The following is a 17,143-nucleotide window of genomic DNA, read 5'->3' as shown; positions in this document are numbered from 1 at the left end:
GCATTTTAGAGCATTTTCCCAAACTTTTAATCCAATTCTGGTTTAAGCAAAAATCATGTAATAATTTCAGTCTTTTTTTTATCTTTCAAGAAAAACATAAGTTGTGCCGAAGGTTTAATATTCAAAGCTGACAAAATATTAGCTCATAGTAAACTAGCAAGCCAATTGTGAGGATATACTGGTCCTATCTGGGAATACTGCCTGCCTCACTAACCCCCCCCCCCCAAAAAAAAAAAAAGACAGTCACTGCCTATGCATCCCTCTGGTGTTAGGCTGGAATGAAAGCAGAGGTTTAAATTGCCACAGTCATGTATTTCAAGTAACTCTTGACATACATATACATAACATACCTGCTCACACCTCACCCCTAATCCCCAAAGGGAGCCACCTGTATATGTGCCTGATGTGTGATTGTGAGGAAAGTGAAAAAAATAATAATTACAGTAATGTATTTTATTTTTTGTTCCTAGACAGTACACTGCCCCTACACAAGCTATAATGACTTTCTTTGTACACCTCTGAGGCCTGTGAGAAAAGTAAAGGAAATAATGACCACACTATCCCCAGCCCAAACACAAGCTATGATAGTTTCCTGTGCATATCTATAAAGTTTGACTATGATGCAAATTAAAGGAGTAATTGCACACAACCGCCACCCCCACATAACCTATAGCAGCTGTCTGTATGCACACGTCTGACCTTGGATGGTTTTAGAATGGGTGCAGATCAGAGGCCATTATCAGCTTTATCTTAATAAGGTCATGTCACAACCCGTTCAGCTTAAAAAGCATAATCAGAAAATTAATACATTTTTTTCTCCTCATTTTTCCTCAATCAGTAACAGCTTTTGTGGAGCCCCAAGATAGTCAGGGATGATTAAATGAGATCCCTATATCCATTTACAGTTCTAGGGAGTGGGGGCCACCAGACTCCTAGAAGATCTGTCTGAATGTTCTGTGATATATAATATGCCTTACTTTTGAAATAAAGGTACTTGTTAGCTACATTGTTTTACTGATATCCAGAAGAGTAATGTATGTGCCCTGGCATTACTGGGTGTGTGCACATATTAAAATCAGTGCACACACACACACACACACACACACACACACACACACACACACACACACACACACACACACACACACACACACACACACACACACACACACGCCTAAGCTGTAGCAATAATAGTTTTGTACTTATTTCAACAAATAGCAACACATTATGCAACACTGGTACTGCCACACCAGATCAGTGACTACTGCTTAGCAGACGTCAAACAGTAGCAGGGTTAAGTCACTTTTATTTACTTCATTGTGTAGCAATGCATACCTGTCACACTGTCCCTGATTTCACAGACCTTCCCTGCTTTTCCTTCATAATTTTGCTCTGTCCTTTGTAAAAAGTTTGATTTGCTGGTAATCATTCAGGATTACAGACAGTCAGTAAATCGAGACATTGGACCTTTCTAGTTCTTATTGTCCAAAAATGCATAATGATGCAAAAGGTGTTATTCTATTAATTTTTTAAGTGAATTTGAGTAATATTTAAAATGTGTCCCTGATTTTTGGCCTTTATTTTGCTATTATTTTTGGCATTGCATAGAATTCTTCAGCAAAGAAGTTGAGAACACTAGTTCTGCCAATATTTATAAAATTCTCTGAAGATTAGAAGCATCAGCACCTCTTAAAATCCAAGGTGTGCACTAAAATCAGTCACTCTGGGCTGCTGATCTCTAGTACTTACCTTGCTCATATCAGCTTTATCCTAACAGGGTCATATCATAGCCCTGCTCAGGTTAAAGAGTTTAATCATGAAATAAATACATTTTTCTCCTTATCTTTCCCCAACCAACATCAACTTTTGTGGGACACCTCCGCATGGTCAAAGATGATTAAGGGGGGGCCCCTGCAGACACAGGTAATGCAGGTACCTATAGCTTGTGATGTTGTTTGTTTTAATGGACAGAATGTCCACCAGCAGGGCTTAACAAAGCCAGGAGCACTATGTCAGTGGTAAAATATTTAATAGAATTGTGAAGCCTCTTACTTGATAAAATACTGTTATTATGACCAGAGAGATCTTTGAATTTTAAAGGAGATATAAATAAGAGTTATTATTACCCACCTGGTTTATTAAGTATACAAGATTGCTGTACCAGCTTTTGTAGGTTTAAGAGACACATTACAAAATATCAGGATAAGATACATCGCTGTGGTTGGGGGCCTCCAGGAATAGCAGGCCCCCCCCGTGGCCACAGGGTTCACTGATGCCTAAAGCTGGTTATGTATGAGAAGCAAAACCATGTATCATGATAAGAAACATTTTCCTTAATCCTTCAGTACAAGATATTTACTTACTGGTATTCCAGACCAATACATTTTCTATTTACTAATTTTTATTCAGATTATTTCTTTTTCACTTTTATGAGATGTTGTAGTTATATAAGATGACTACTTAACAGGACTTTGAATATGCTGAATATCTTTTTATGAACAGTCTGTTCCTTCGCTGTTTTTTCTGCTGAAGTTTTTAGCCAAACATTAACCATCATCTTCTTTCGGCTGTTCCCGTTAGGGGTCGCCACAGCAGATCACCTGTTTCCATTTCTTCCTGTCCTCTGCATCTTGCTCTGTCACACCAACCACCTGCATGTCCTCTCTCACCACATCCATAAACCTTATCTTCGGCCTTCCTCTTTTCCAGTTACCTGGTAGCTTCACCCTTAGCATCTTTTTCCCAATATACTCAGCATCCCTCCTCAGCACATGTCCAAACCAACGTAACCATGCCTCTCTGGCTTTGTCTCCAAACCTACCAACCTGGGCTGACCCTCTAATATACTTATTCCTAATCCTGTCCACCCTCATCACACCCAGTGCAAATCTTAACATCTTTAATTCTGCCACATCCAGCTCAAACTCCTGCATTTTTGTCAATGCCACTGTCTCCAACCCATATAACATAGCTGGTCTCACTACCCTCTTGTAGACCTTCCCTTTCACTCTTACAGGTACTCGTCTATCACAAATCACTCCTGACACTCTTCTCCACCCACTCCATCCTGCCTGTACTCTCTTTTTTACCTCTCTTCCACACTCACCGTTACTCTGAACTATTGACCCCAAGTATTTAACCTCATCCACCTTCACCACCTCTACTCCTTGCATCCTCACCATTCCTCTATCCTCCCTCTCATTCACACACATATATTTTGTCTTAGTCCTGCTGACCTTCATTCCTCTTCTCTCTAGAGCATATCTCCATCTCTCCAGAGTCTCCTCCACCTGTTCCCTACTCTCACTACAGATCACAATGTCATCTGCAAACATCATAGTCCACGGGAACTCCTGTCTGATCTCGTCTGTCAACCTGTCCATCACCATTACAAATAGGAAAGGGCTCAGAGCTGATCCTTGATGTAACCCCACCTCCACCTTAAACGCATCTGTCACTCTCACCGCAGACCTCACCGCTGTCACACTACCCTCGTACATATCCTGTACCACTCTTGCATACTTTTCTGGCACTCCTGACTTGCTCATACAATACCACAACTCCTCTCTAGGCACCCTGTCATATGCTTTCTCTAAGTCTACAAAAACACAATGCAACTCCTTCGGACATTCTCTGTACTTGTCCATCAACACTCTCAGAGCAAAGATTGCATCTGTAGTGCTCTTTCTTGGCATGAAACCATACTGCTGATCACTAATCATCATGTCCCTTCTTAACCTTGCTTTCACTACTCTTTCCCATAATTTTATGCTGTGACTGATCAGTTTTATCCCTCTGTAGTTACTACAGCTCTGCACATCACCCTTATTCTTAAAAATCAGTACCAAAACACTTTTTCTCCATTCCTCAGGCATCCTCTCACTTTCCAAGATTTCATTAAACAATCTGGTTAAAAACTCCACTGCCATTTCACCTAAACACCTCCATGCTTCCACTGGTATGTCATCTGGGCCAACAGCCTTTCCATTCTTCATCCTCTTCATAGCTATCCTTACTTCCTCCTTGCTAATCCATTGTACTTCATGATTCACTATCCCTACATCATCCAACCTTCTCTCCCTCTCATTCTCTTCATTCATCAAACCCTCAAAGTACTCTTTCCATCTCCTCAACACACTCTCCTCGCTTGTGAGTATGTTTCCCTCATTATCCTTTATCACCTTTACCTGCTGCACATCTTTCCTAGCTTGGTCCCTTTGTCTAGCCAATCAGTACAGGTCCTTTTCTCCCTCCTTACTATCCAACCTTTCATACAACTCTTCATATGCCTTATCCTTAGCCTTCGCCACCTCTCTCTTTGCCATGCACCTCATCTCCTTATACTCCTGTCTACTTTCTTTATCTCTCTGACAATCCCACTTCTTCTTTGCCAACCTCTTTTTCTGTATACTCTCCTGTACTTCCTCATTCCACCACCATGTCTCCTGGTCATCCTTCCTCTGTCCAGATGTGATACCAAGCACCTTTCTAGCTGTCTCCCTTACTAACTCTGCTGTAGTTACCCAGCTATTTGGTAACTCTTCACTGCCACCCAATGCCTGCCTTAACTCATCCCTGAACTCCACCTCACAATTACCCTTTTTTAATTTCCACCACTTGATCCTTGGTGCTGCCCTCACACTTCTCCTCCTCTTCTTGATAACCAACGTCATCTTACAAACCACTATCCTATGCTGCCTAACGACACTTTCTCCGGTCACCACTTTACAGGCTCCAATCTCCTTCAAACCAGCCCTCCTACATAAAATATAATCCACCTGTGTGCATCTTCCTCCACTCTTGTATGTCACCCTATGCTCTTCCCTCTTGTTAAAATACATATTCACCACAGCCATGTCCATCCTTTTCGCAAAATCCACTACCATCTGACCTTCTGCATTCCTTTGTTTAACACCATACCTACCCATCACTTCCTCATCCCCTCTGTTCCCTTCACCAACATGCCCATTGAAATCTGCTCCAATCACCACTCTCTCACCCTTGGGTACAGTCATCAACACTTCATCCAATTCACTCCAAAATTTTTCTTTCTCATCCATTGCACACCCAACTTGTGGAGCATATGCACTAACAACATTCATCATTACACCATCAATTTCCAGCTTCATTAACATCACTCTATCCGACACTCTTTTCACCTCCAAAACACTCTCAGCATACTGTTCCTTCAGAAAAAACTCCTACGCCATTTTTCCTCCCATCCACACCATGATAAAACAATTTGAACCCACCACCAATACACCTAGCCTTACTCCCCTTCCATCTGGTCTCTTGCACACACAATATACCAACCTTCCTTCTGTCCATCATATCAGCTAGCTCTCTTCCTATACCAGTCATACTGCCAACATTCAAAGTTCCGACCCTCACTACCACAGTCCTAGCCTTTCTCCTCTCCTCCTGCCTTTGGCCATGTCTTCCGCCTCTTCTCCTCCTTCGGCCAACAGTAGCCCAATTTCCACCAGCACCCTGTAGGCTAACAGTACTGGTGGCAGTCGTTGTTAACCCGGGCCTCGACCGATCTGGTATAAAAATTTTTCTTGGTGACTGCATGAAATGTTTTGGTGAAGTTTTATGCCGGATGCCCTTCCTGACGCAACCCTCCCCATTTATCCGGGCTTGGGACTGGCACAAAGAAATGCACTGGCTTGTGCATCCCCAGTGGCTGGGTTTAGCCAAATGTTAATGTGTTTCAAAAATTCTTAAAAAATGGTTTGGTATTATTTTAGGTCCCCTATTATATGATTGAAGACGCATTCTTTTGAATGTGTTTTGATTGAAATTGAAAGCATGAAACGGCAAAATACCGAAACGGCATATAAGCAAATTCTTTCCCTGGGAAAGAAATCACTTGGCTGCCTTCGTTATTTTGCCATTTTCATCACTGTAGTGTGATTTCGGAGTTGGTATATTTAAGTAGGGGGGGGGGTGAAGCCCCCCACTTTATGTAATGTTTTAAAGTTTTTTTTTTCTTTTTTGGAACAGCGACTTTTTTCCCTGGGAAAAACGTCTCTGTTCTAAGTGTTTGGGATTGTAAGCTTTCGCTTACATGGGGTCGATAAATCAGCGTTTGCTTTTTTAAGTGTTCACTGATTTTAATATAGACCCTTATTTTAGTAGTGTTGAGAGGTTTCTATCCCTATTTGTTAGCTTTTATAGTTTAGTTGCGTTTCAGGTTGGCTTATTTTTGTTTGGTATAGATTTTTAGGTTCAGGTTCATTTTACATTATTGCTGTTTTCTGATAGTTTATTTGCAGCTATGATTCTTCTTTTCTGCATTTTTCTCCTACAACAAACCAATAGCTAAATTCAAAACAGCACAGCTTCTGATTATTTTCCTGAAAATAAACAAATATAAACAAATATGTATTATTGTCCTTTATATCCCTCCTGGTGACAATACCGCTACACTGGAATATATCCTGCACTACATATTTGTAACAATTCCAAAGAAAATCTACTACTAGATGATGTCAGTATCAATTGGTTAGACATAACCTCTAATTCAGAATGAACCAATATGGTTTCATTTAACTAATAAATAGCCCTACACATTATGGCAAAACATAAAACTCATAAAAATCCTTCCCTTAGATGATGCTATAAATGAATTCAGTACAAGCAAGAGACTAAAAGCAAATAATGTATTTTGACTATCCAAAAAGAATAAATTGCTGATGTATAGAGAAAAACATGGAAATAATGGAAAAATATAAAATGCCACAATATCCAGAAAACTTAATTAGCTCCGCAACTGGACTAAAAAGCAAGAAAATGAATACAAAAAAAAACTATACTATTAACAACATTCCCTACAAATTCTGGTCAACCATTAAAGAAATCTTACATCCTGGCCAAAAATTCAATCCTAAACCCTTTCCCAAAAATTTACCACTTAAAACTGCAATAGAATTAAACTTTTATTTCATAGATAGTATAGCATCCCTAAACAATGATTCACCATCATATAATCCCAAACCTGCCCAGCAGCCACATATCACCACATCCAGTTTTACATTCACACCTGTGCCCACATCCTATAAAAACTGCTCTTAAACAAACTTAAACTGTGCTCTACTTCAACTGATGACCTTCCAATTGAATACCTTAAAACAGCAGCCAATAGTTTTGCCTATTCTGTCTCAATCCTTATAAAAAGGTCAGTCCAGGAATCCTGCATTCCCTCTCTCTGGAAAAAATCACACACTATCCCTCCACACAAAGCAGGAAATTCAACAGACATCATTAACATTAGACCTATAGCAATTAGTAGAGGTTCATAGGTTTATAGGTGAACACTAGGCTAACTGCCCCGAAGGGACATTTTATTTTTATTTTATTTTATTTTACATTTGTTAACCGGGGGAGTTCGGCTGGACAGAGGTCTGTTTTCAGCGGACGCCCGGGGAGAAAAGCTCCACATACAATAAAATACAAAACATAAATTGTTGACATGACAATAGAGCTCATATACTAGTTTAACCACACTATGCATTCACAATAGAGCTCATATACTAGTTTAGTTATGCATACACAATTTCACACATCAAATAAGATACAAACATAAATCATTGACTTGACATTAGAGGACATAAACTATTTTAGCTAGACATTCATACTTTCACACAGTCATGATGGTTGACATTATTAGCTAGTCTGTACGTTTTCTGTGGAGTCTTGGTTGAGAAACTTCACATAGTAGTAATACAGAGTGTGTTCTTGACATAAGAATAGCTGAAGTTTAAGTCTAGATATATGCATTCATTGTATACTTCATTCATCACTGTTGGCAATATTGGCTAGTAGCACTGCTGGAGGATGAAAATTGCAAGAGTGAGGGAAGAGAGGAGATGAAAGAGAGCGAGTGTTAGAGGGAGGAGTGAAGGATTTAGTAAGCTGTTCAATCGGCATTAGACTGACCTTAGGATTGGGTAGGAAGAAGAAGCTGACACTAGTACAGTGAGTCGATCAACCAGGGGAGAAACATGGGCATAGCCAGCTTCCTAGATAATGGGTTTTGAGGAGTTTTTTAAATTGGAAGGGGGATGTGGTTGAAGTTAATTGACTTGGGAGTGAATTCCAGATATTGGCAATGGAACAGGCAAAGAGAGATTTACCAGCTGTATTATTTCTGTGTTTGATGACATTGACTAGATTTTGATAATTGGATCTTGAGGTATGAGTGGAAGTGTAGGGATGAATTAATTGCTGGAGTGCTGGGATGTTTTCTGGGACGTAGTAGATTTTGTGTGCTATTGAGAGTTGGTTGAGTAAGAGTAGTTGTGGTAACTCAAGCCAGTTGAGTTGCCTGAGGGCAGGGCAGTGATGTGATCTATAGGATGCATCAGTGGCAAATTTTGCAATCCTGTTGTAACAGGATTCCATTTTGCTTAGTTCATTGTGACGTAAGTTAGTAAATACTGGGGAGGCATAAAGCAGGATAGATAGAAGGTGTGTCCTTGCAATAGTGGCTTTGGTATGTTTGGTGAAGAACTGTTTGTTCCTATAAAGGAGACCCAGATTTATGTTGACTTTTTTATTGTTTGGGCTATGTGTATGTCAAATTTCAGGTTGTTGTCAATTTCTACTCCTAGGAGTTTAGTGTGGGTGGTCGGACTGATTATTATGTTTTCCTTTGATTTTATAGTAAAGCTGCTGTTTTGTAGGGGGAGATTTTCCTGGACTGAAGAGAATGAGTTTTGTCTTTTTACGGTTTAGTATCAGTTTGATTTTAGAAAACCAGGATTCTTTTTGTGAGAAGTTGTTTTGGATTATGGTTTGGAGCTCATTTAGGGTGGAGACAGCACATATGATAGTGGTATCATCTGTGTATTGCACAATTGAGGTTGAGAGAGAGGCTGTGGCTATGTGGTTAGTGAAGAGAGAGAACATCAGTGGACCTAGGATGGACCCTTGTGGGACGCCTATGGCTACTGGTAATGGAGGGACAGTTGACCCTGCCATAGGACTGCTTGCTGTCGATTGTTAGGTAGTTACTGAACCATGATTTGGTGGAGGGGCTTATGTTAAGGGTAGTTGGAGTGTCTAGGAGCATTGAGTGGTTAACCATATCAAAGGCAAGTCTAGGAATATGGAGGCTGTAAATAGACCATTGTTTCTATGATTATTGACAATATCAGTGAAAGAGAGTAGTGCTGTTGTGGTGCTGTGGTAGAGTCTGTAGTCGTGCTGTGATTTGGCTAGTAGGTCGTTTTGTTGGAGGAATTTCATTAATTGAGAATGCACAACTCTTTCCATTATTTTAGATAGGGGAGAAAGAATAGCTATGGGTCGGTAGTTGGTCAGTTCAAGTGATTTGCCTCTGTTATGCAATGGTATGGTGTGGGATATTTTTCATAAGTTGGGAACTTTATATTCTGATATTGATCTATTAATAAGGATGGAAACTGGGTAGGCTATTACTTCTGATGCCATTTGAAGGAAGTCTGCTGGCAGGTTGTCAGCTACTAGAGTGGTTGGTTTCAGTTTTTTGAGGAGTTTAGCAATTGTATTTGTAGATACTGGGTGCAGGGAGAAGTTAGAGAGGTGGTCTAGTGAGCTGGTATGGTTGGGAGTGTCTGTAGATTTGGGAGCATTAGTAGTATTTTGGGTGTTGGCTAGAGCTTGGACAGTTTCAGTAAAAAAAATATTAAACTGAGTGGAGATGTTATCGTGGTTAGTTGGTAATACAGGTGTGGGGGTTTAGGATTTTCCTGGGTGCAGTAAGTTGCTTTTTGTAGCCCAGAATGTGTTAGGATTATGAGCGTGTTTTTCTTGCATGGATTTATAGTAGTTAGTTTTGTCTATTTTTATTTGTTTTTTATTTTATTCCTAAGCTCTTGATAGTTTTGTTTCAATGAAACGGTTTTGACTTTGTGAAATTGTAACCAGGATTTGTCCCTTTCTTTCATTAATGTTTTGGTATCTTTTGTTAGCTATGGGGCATATTTGGTTTTGATTCTAATGGTTCTAGAGGGTGCGTGCTGGTTTAGAATCCTTAGGAATGTTGAATTAAAGTACTGTACAGCTTTGTCTATAATTAGTTGTTTTAGTGGGTTCCAGTTGCAGTATTTAAGTGCATTGGTAAATTCAGTGGGTTTAAAAGATCGTTTGTTCCGTATTACCCTGAGTATAGGTTGGTGGGTATGGTGTGATCTATTCCTAATTATGTAGGTTGCTTGGTGGTCACTCAGACTCTCTGGAAGACAGCCTGATTGCTGTGCTTGAGTGGGGTCAGATATCAGAATCCAGTCTAGTATAGACTGGCATTTGCTTTTCTTGTCAATTCTAGTGTGGTCAGTTATAATTTGGGAGAACCCATGAAGGTTAATGTGGGCTGTTGGGGTTTGGCTGGTGGAATCAGACCAGTCAGTGCTAAAGTCACCTAATAGTATGGTTTCTTGTGGGAGATAGGTGGACATCCAGTGTAGTAGGCTTTCTAGTTTGGTAATGTTATTGCCTGTTGGGATATAACCCCCAGCAATAATTATTTGTTAGGCAATAACCTGAGGTTAGAATCAAATATTATAGCTTGTTGAAGACCTTAACTATGGTTATATCACCCCAGGTGGGATTAAAACGCACAATCCTTGGCATAGACGACCATTGCCTTACCCATTAGGCCACTGGGGCCTGACAGTAACAGTGATCCCCCCTTCTCCATACAATATGGCTTCTGTCCCTCCCATAGTACAAACCCTTATAGATACTATCAATAAAGCTACAGATAATAGGAAACTAGTCTCCTCCTTTTGTCTAGACTTGTCTAATGCCTTTGACATAGCTTGTTGCAGCAAACTTCTACTTCAAATGTCCTCACTAGGTCTATCTTAGCCCACTCTTCTATGGTCCAAAAGCCACTTGCCCAATAGGTATCAGTCAGTAGAATGGCACTCCACCCTCTCTCCATACCTCCTAGCCTCCACTGATGTAAAACAAGGCTCTATTCCTGGTCCTGTCCTCTTTAACACTCTCACCAACACCCTCCTAGTACAGTACACAGATGACTCCAACTCATATGCACATCAGACAACTTGGCACATTTCCAAAAAAATGCTCAGGAAGTTTAACAGCCATTGAAACATGGATTTGAAACTCATAACTCATGTTTAACCGCCCCCCCAAAAAAAAACACTACTTCCTACTTCTTTTTTCCCTAAATCTGTCTCTCCTGAAAAAACAAAATTTAAAATCCTCTCTCTTAATAATACCAACACTGAAGTCACTTCTCATAGCAAATTATTAGGGATGATAGTGGGTTTTGTTGTTTGTCTTTCGGCTTTTTCCTGGTAAGGGGTCGCCACAGCGAAACTCTAGTCCGCTAATGATTGGCAGTAGATTTTTACGAAACGCTGAGGTGCCAGCTCGACCCCAACCTTCAATGAAGGCACGCCCATTTACGCACTCATGTCTTTCGAACGCTACCCAACCGCGGGGAGGACATGCAGACTCCACACAGAAGGCACTCCCAAGCCATGCCAAGAATCGAACGGGAGAACCTCTTGCTGTGAGGTAACAACGCTACCACCGAGTGGGTGATAATCTTAAATTCAACCTGCATAGACAAAATTACAAAGAAAATATTACCAAAAAATATGGATGCTTTACAGTAAGAAACTTTCTCACCAGCATAACTAATACTACACTTGCCACTTTTTACCTCCTCCTGTCATTATTTTATGTTGCTCTCATCCTTACTAACCTATAGGCATCACAAAAAGCAAAACTTGAGCAATGCTATAATAAAGGGCTAAATTTGCAGCAAATATCCCTTTAAGAACATGGCACTGTCTTGCACTGAAAAGAGTAAATTGGTTAGAACTACCCAAGCAACTAACACATACACAGCTTATTACCACCTATAAAATTATCCAGCATCCATCTGCTTGTCCAGCACTAAATGCCATTCTGTATACCTAAGTTCCCACTTGGCAATTGAAATCTAATGGGCAAAAACTTCTCTGCATGCACAAACCCATCAGTTCTGCTGGGCATGGTCTGCACTCATACCGTTTTGCCAAGGTCTGGAACTTCTAAGCTATATCCATCAGGCCAGTTCCATCGTTCCAGTCCTCTAAAACCTGGCGCTTTTCTTGCTGTCCACCAGGATAAACTATATCCCTAAATATGGATCTAAATTTGCCATAACCATGTTTTTTTCAATTACTTCATATTGCAATTCCTGTTTGTATTTTACTAACTTACCTTTAATTACAATTCCTGTTTGTATTTTACTAACTTACCTTTAATTTCTTTAAACTGGACAAACATTCTCTCAAATTTTAAATTATTGTCATATAGGTTGTATCTATTTTAACCAATGTTGTCACTTTATTTCTAATTTGGTATAATTATTTAAACTGTAGATGTTTTTCTATTATTTTTGAAGATTGCTAAATTATTGTTCTTAAAATGTTTTTGTAATACTTTGGAGCTTTTCTCCTCGGGCCTCCACTGAATATTGACACTTTCTTCGTAATCAAATGTTAGTAAATAAGACAAATAAACCAACTGCAATCCCCTCCTTAAATTGAAATTATCTGTTGACCCTAACCCTGAAAGTCCCCTCCTGATCCCTAAACTTAAAATGGTTTTCCAGTTGCTTAAACCTAAAACTCCCTTCCTGCTCCCTAACTCTAAAATCCCCCTCTCACTCTCTAACCCTAAAATTGCATTCCCTAACTTTACCTCCTCGCTCCCTTCATCCTTCTGGTCAGCTGCAACAGCTGCTTTTTCTGAACTAATATTCAAGTTTGAATGAGATCAGCTATCTATCTGAGCTGCAAAATGCTTGAGTCCCTGGTTTTGAAGCAGTGAGTTTCAAGCGTTTGATACTTGAGCGTTTGTAGTGTTCCTCCCAAAAATTAGTATGAATATTGCATTACATCTATTTTGCACTAATAATGCTAACTATATACAGTGTTAAAATAATCCACTGTGATTGCCCAATTAAATTATATTGTGGTTTTACATTTGTATGAACTCTTAATTAATGTACTGTGACTTATGGTGGTTCATTTAGCATTGCCTCTAGGTAAGGAACATTTTTTTCCAAATTGTACCTTTTTGGTTAAAAATATAGAGTACAGTATCTTAATTAATGTTTTTGCATTCTTTCAAAGTTACATCAAAAATTACTTCAGAAGTCAGTGTTGTTCAGAGGAGAGCGGGTCACATGGATTCAGCCTTCAAATCTGGCAGAGCTTCTGGAACTCAAGTTTCAGTATCCTAATGCAAGGCTAGTAGTGGGGAACACTGAAGTAGGTAAGGTATTTAATCTGTAAGTCACTGACACACTGGTTTGGAAATACATTTGTTACACACATTTAAATCAGTTACTGTTTTTTATTAGTTGACTATAATGTGCAGTATGCCAAGTTCTCTTGTCTGTTTTATCAGTCATTATCTTTTTTATAATACAAAACTCTCAAACATGATTTGCGATCAGTTAGAACCCCATCTTCCTCCTGAAGGAAATATCACAATCTTCCACAGACTTCATGATAAACTCCCCCATAAATGTTTTATGCCTTATATTTATGCTAATATGTCATCAGCTGCCATCTATACTATGTTTAAACAGGGTGACAGTCTTTCCTTGCATTTCACCAAATTATTTTAGGAATCTGCATTGCAAATGGCTATCTTTTCTGTTGCTGTAGAATACTGAAGAAAAAACAATCTGAACCTAGTTTAAGGCATTTGTTTTTGATACTAGTACATTGCAATTAACCAGCAAATAAACATTACAAGAAGAATCAACACATTAACTACCCGTGAACTACCACATAGGTGGTAGTCTACTTAACACCGAAAGTATGGTAAGAGACCTTGGGACACAGGTGGACAATAGTCTTTCCTTTGATAATCACATTGCCACAGTAGTCAGGAAATCCTTCTACATGGCACACCTCATCACAAAAGGTTTCTCATCCAGGAAAAAAGAGGTCATTGTTCCCCTCTACTCGTCACTCATTAGACCCATTACAGAGTACAATGCCCCTTTTGGTATGTACCTCACAAGACATTTTCAACAACTGGAAAGGCCTCAGAAATACCTCACAAAGAGGATTACTGGCCTGAAACAGATGCCCTACGCAGACCATCTCAAAAAACTCCAGCTTTACTCCATTGCATATTGCTTACTCAGAGGCGATCTCTGCCTAACATATAAAGCTATGTCAAACCCAGAGCTGTTGGACATGCTCCACTTAAAGAAATCCCAATCCCTCCGAGCTACACACTCTAGGGACCTAAAGCTTGTCACCACAATAAACAGAACATGCTGGAGGGATAGATTCCTGTCCCAGAGACTTTCCATACTTTGGAACAAACTACCTATCTATATCAAACAAAGCTCCTCATTAGCACTCTTCAGGAAAAATCTTGATGATTGGATGGGAAATAGGAAATTCACCCCGGGGATATCTTCTGTGGCTCTGCTCGACAGGGGCACAGGAAAATAATTTTCTTGGGTGTCGAAAGCCAGGGTACCTTTTTGGCTAGGCTTATATAGGCCCTAGGGCCAATAGCCTAGTACCTACCTATGAGCCTATGAACTTTAAATATGTTAAAGCCATGGAGTGCAGTGGTGCGAGCAGTGGTATGAGGAGTGGTATGAATATTGGTATGAGCAGTGGTATGAGTAGTGGTACAAGCTGCGGTATGAGCAGTGGTACGAGCAGTGGTATGAGGAGTGGTATGAGCAGTGGTATGAGTAGTGATATGAGTAGTGGTATAAGCTGCGGTGTGACCAGTGGTACAAGCAGTGGTATGAAGAGTGGTATGAGCAGTGGTATAAGCAGTGGTATGAACAGAGGTACGAGTAGTGGCACAAGCAGTGGTATCAGGAGTATACAAGCAGTGGTATGAGCAGTGGTATGAGGGTGGTACAAGCAGTGGTATGAGCAGTGGTATGAGTAGTGGTATGAGCTGTGGTATGAGCAGTTGTAAGAGCAGTGGTATGAGGAGTGGTATGAACAGTGGTATGAGCAATGGACCATCATAAATATAGATGTGGATTGGTAATGTCACAGACTCCACTGTGAGCAGGTGACATGTACCTTCACTGTTCCATGTAGAATACAAAGGGCATCGATAGTTTAATGAGCTAATTATTGGCACAAGCTAACAACAATAGTTCAACATCTGAAATATGTTACAATAAATCTATAATTGTAGTAAACCTATAGGAAGCTATAGCATTCAAGAATTTTCCAAACTTATTGTTAGGCCTCTGTCCTTTTTGTTAATGGTGTTAAATGAAAAGCCTCTGTTTATAAACATGGCATTCAGTGTCATGCCATGATTGCAATGACCTTTGTTTCTACATTGGTCAGACTTAGTAAAATTCATACAAGTGAATCATGCTAATGGAGGCCTGTGTACTCTCACATATCTTTGAAAGCTATGCTGGCTGTGGATAACACACTGTAGATCAAGCATGAGTTTCTATTATTTTTGGTACATAATCTTGTCACTTATGGAGCTGTGACAGCTTGCAGCCTTTTTAAAAGGGAATAAAGCAAACAAACTGTAATATGCTATGGGCAGTGTCACTGAACTAATTGTTTGCTAAATGATGCAAAATTGTCAGTGTGCTATTGCAATTCTGGGCCTTTATGTATTGCTGGTACAGTTATTGCAACAGTCATTTCATACGTAAAGCTATTACAATAGCTGTATCATGTATAAAGACAAGTAGTTTCCCAAATTCGTCTTCCAAAGCAAGCAACTCAGCTGACTTATTTGGTCAATATCCCTGAGACAATTCCTCTTCACCAGCACTGTTGAAGCTGCTGTCACTTTTGCAAGGCTCTTTGGTATTTGTTTGTGCCATATTCAACAGCAAAATGTGCTTTTGCATCTGTTTATTAATGCATATATTGTGTGCACTGTCCTGTTACCTACTGTCAGTGTTGTAGCTCAGCTACTAAATGCTGAACATCCCATCAGCAGTATATGAGCACCCTATCAGCAGTATAGTTATCACATCACTGAGCTGTAGATAAGCTTAAATGGTTTGCACAGTATATGCAGTCCTTGGATTCTGGTTGGTTGATTACATGCTCAGGCTGTACTGATAGATCTTAGAAGGTCTGGTGGTTAAGTAAAACAATCATTGGCCAGCAATGCACAGGCCACTGAATATTTACCTTCTTCAGAGTACTAGAGTGTGCAGGAAGAAGTGATTACAGGAAGGTCAAATTCAACCTGTGTAAACCTGTAATATATAATACAGTACAGGAGCCTATCAAGAACTGAGGAAAGTGCATCAGCTCTTGAGCTACATTAAGAAAAAATCAAGGAAGTGAATGACATCACATTTTAGGAAAACTATGTGTGGGAAATGAAAGCATTCCACCTCTCTATCGGTGGGTAAGACAATTTATCTTGAAAATAAGTACTCCTATGAATATTCAATAAAAAGGAAGTAAAGCAATCCACAGGCAGGTCAAAGTAGCTGGAAAGCAACCAGCTGCACAGGTAGCACATTAGTCTGCTGATGACTTTTTGAATACTGGCTGAAATGCACACAAGGTTTAACAGTCTCTGGACAGTAGCATTACAAGAAAAAAGTGACAGCGAAAATGGTGAATGACAACCGTCATTCCTTTGCACAAAGGTGACCATTCATGAACCCTGAAAACCAAAGACCCATAAGTCTTACTAGTTCATATGCAAACCCATGGAAAGAATTATCATGGAAATGATCTGTAATGACATAGGAAACTTACAAACAGTAGACCTAACCCAGTTTGGTTTGGTCAAGGACAGGTCATGCCTAATCAACCTGATGGGCTTCTTTGAGAAGGTCACCAAGCAATGTCTGAGAGTCATATAGTTTACACTGCCTACCTTGACCTGTCCCAAGTATTTGATACAATACCCAACTCAGGCACTGTTGGCAAACTCAAGAGGTTAGGTATAAATCCTGATGTCACCCGGTAGATAGCCAGCTGGCTCACATACATGATCCAGGAAGTTAGAATTGGGGAGTTCAGTTCTACAAAGAGGCCAGTAACCAGTGGCTTCCCTCAGAGATCTGTCTTGCACCACTCCTTTTTGGTATCTAATTCTCTGAAGTCAAGGCCAATGTTAAGGGCCTCTGGCTTACCAAATT

At 39.9% G+C, this 17,143-nt stretch overlaps 1 protein-coding gene across 1 annotated transcript in view; it reads left to right on the top strand.

Annotated features, from left to right (window-relative positions):
• LOC122791686 (xanthine dehydrogenase/oxidase-like) overlaps positions 1–17,143 on the top strand; it is a 1,688,659-nt gene that overhangs the window by 539,131 nt on the left and 1,132,385 nt on the right. The window contains exon 10 of the mRNA XM_044059558.1: positions 13,143–13,284. Within this exon, the coding sequence (XP_043915493.1) occupies positions 13,143–13,284 (142 nt within the window). The remainder of the gene's footprint in view (positions 1–13,142; positions 13,285–17,143) is intronic.

Source organism: Protopterus annectens, chromosome 1.part2 (assembly GCF_019279795.1).
Source record: "Protopterus annectens isolate FY-2018-M chromosome 1.part2, PAN1.0, whole genome shotgun sequence".
In the NCBI taxonomy this organism is placed as follows: Eukaryota; Metazoa; Chordata; order Ceratodontiformes; family Protopteridae; genus Protopterus; species Protopterus annectens.
The sequence above is the reverse complement of the archived record's forward strand: the minus strand, read 5'-3'. Positions and strand labels throughout refer to the sequence as shown.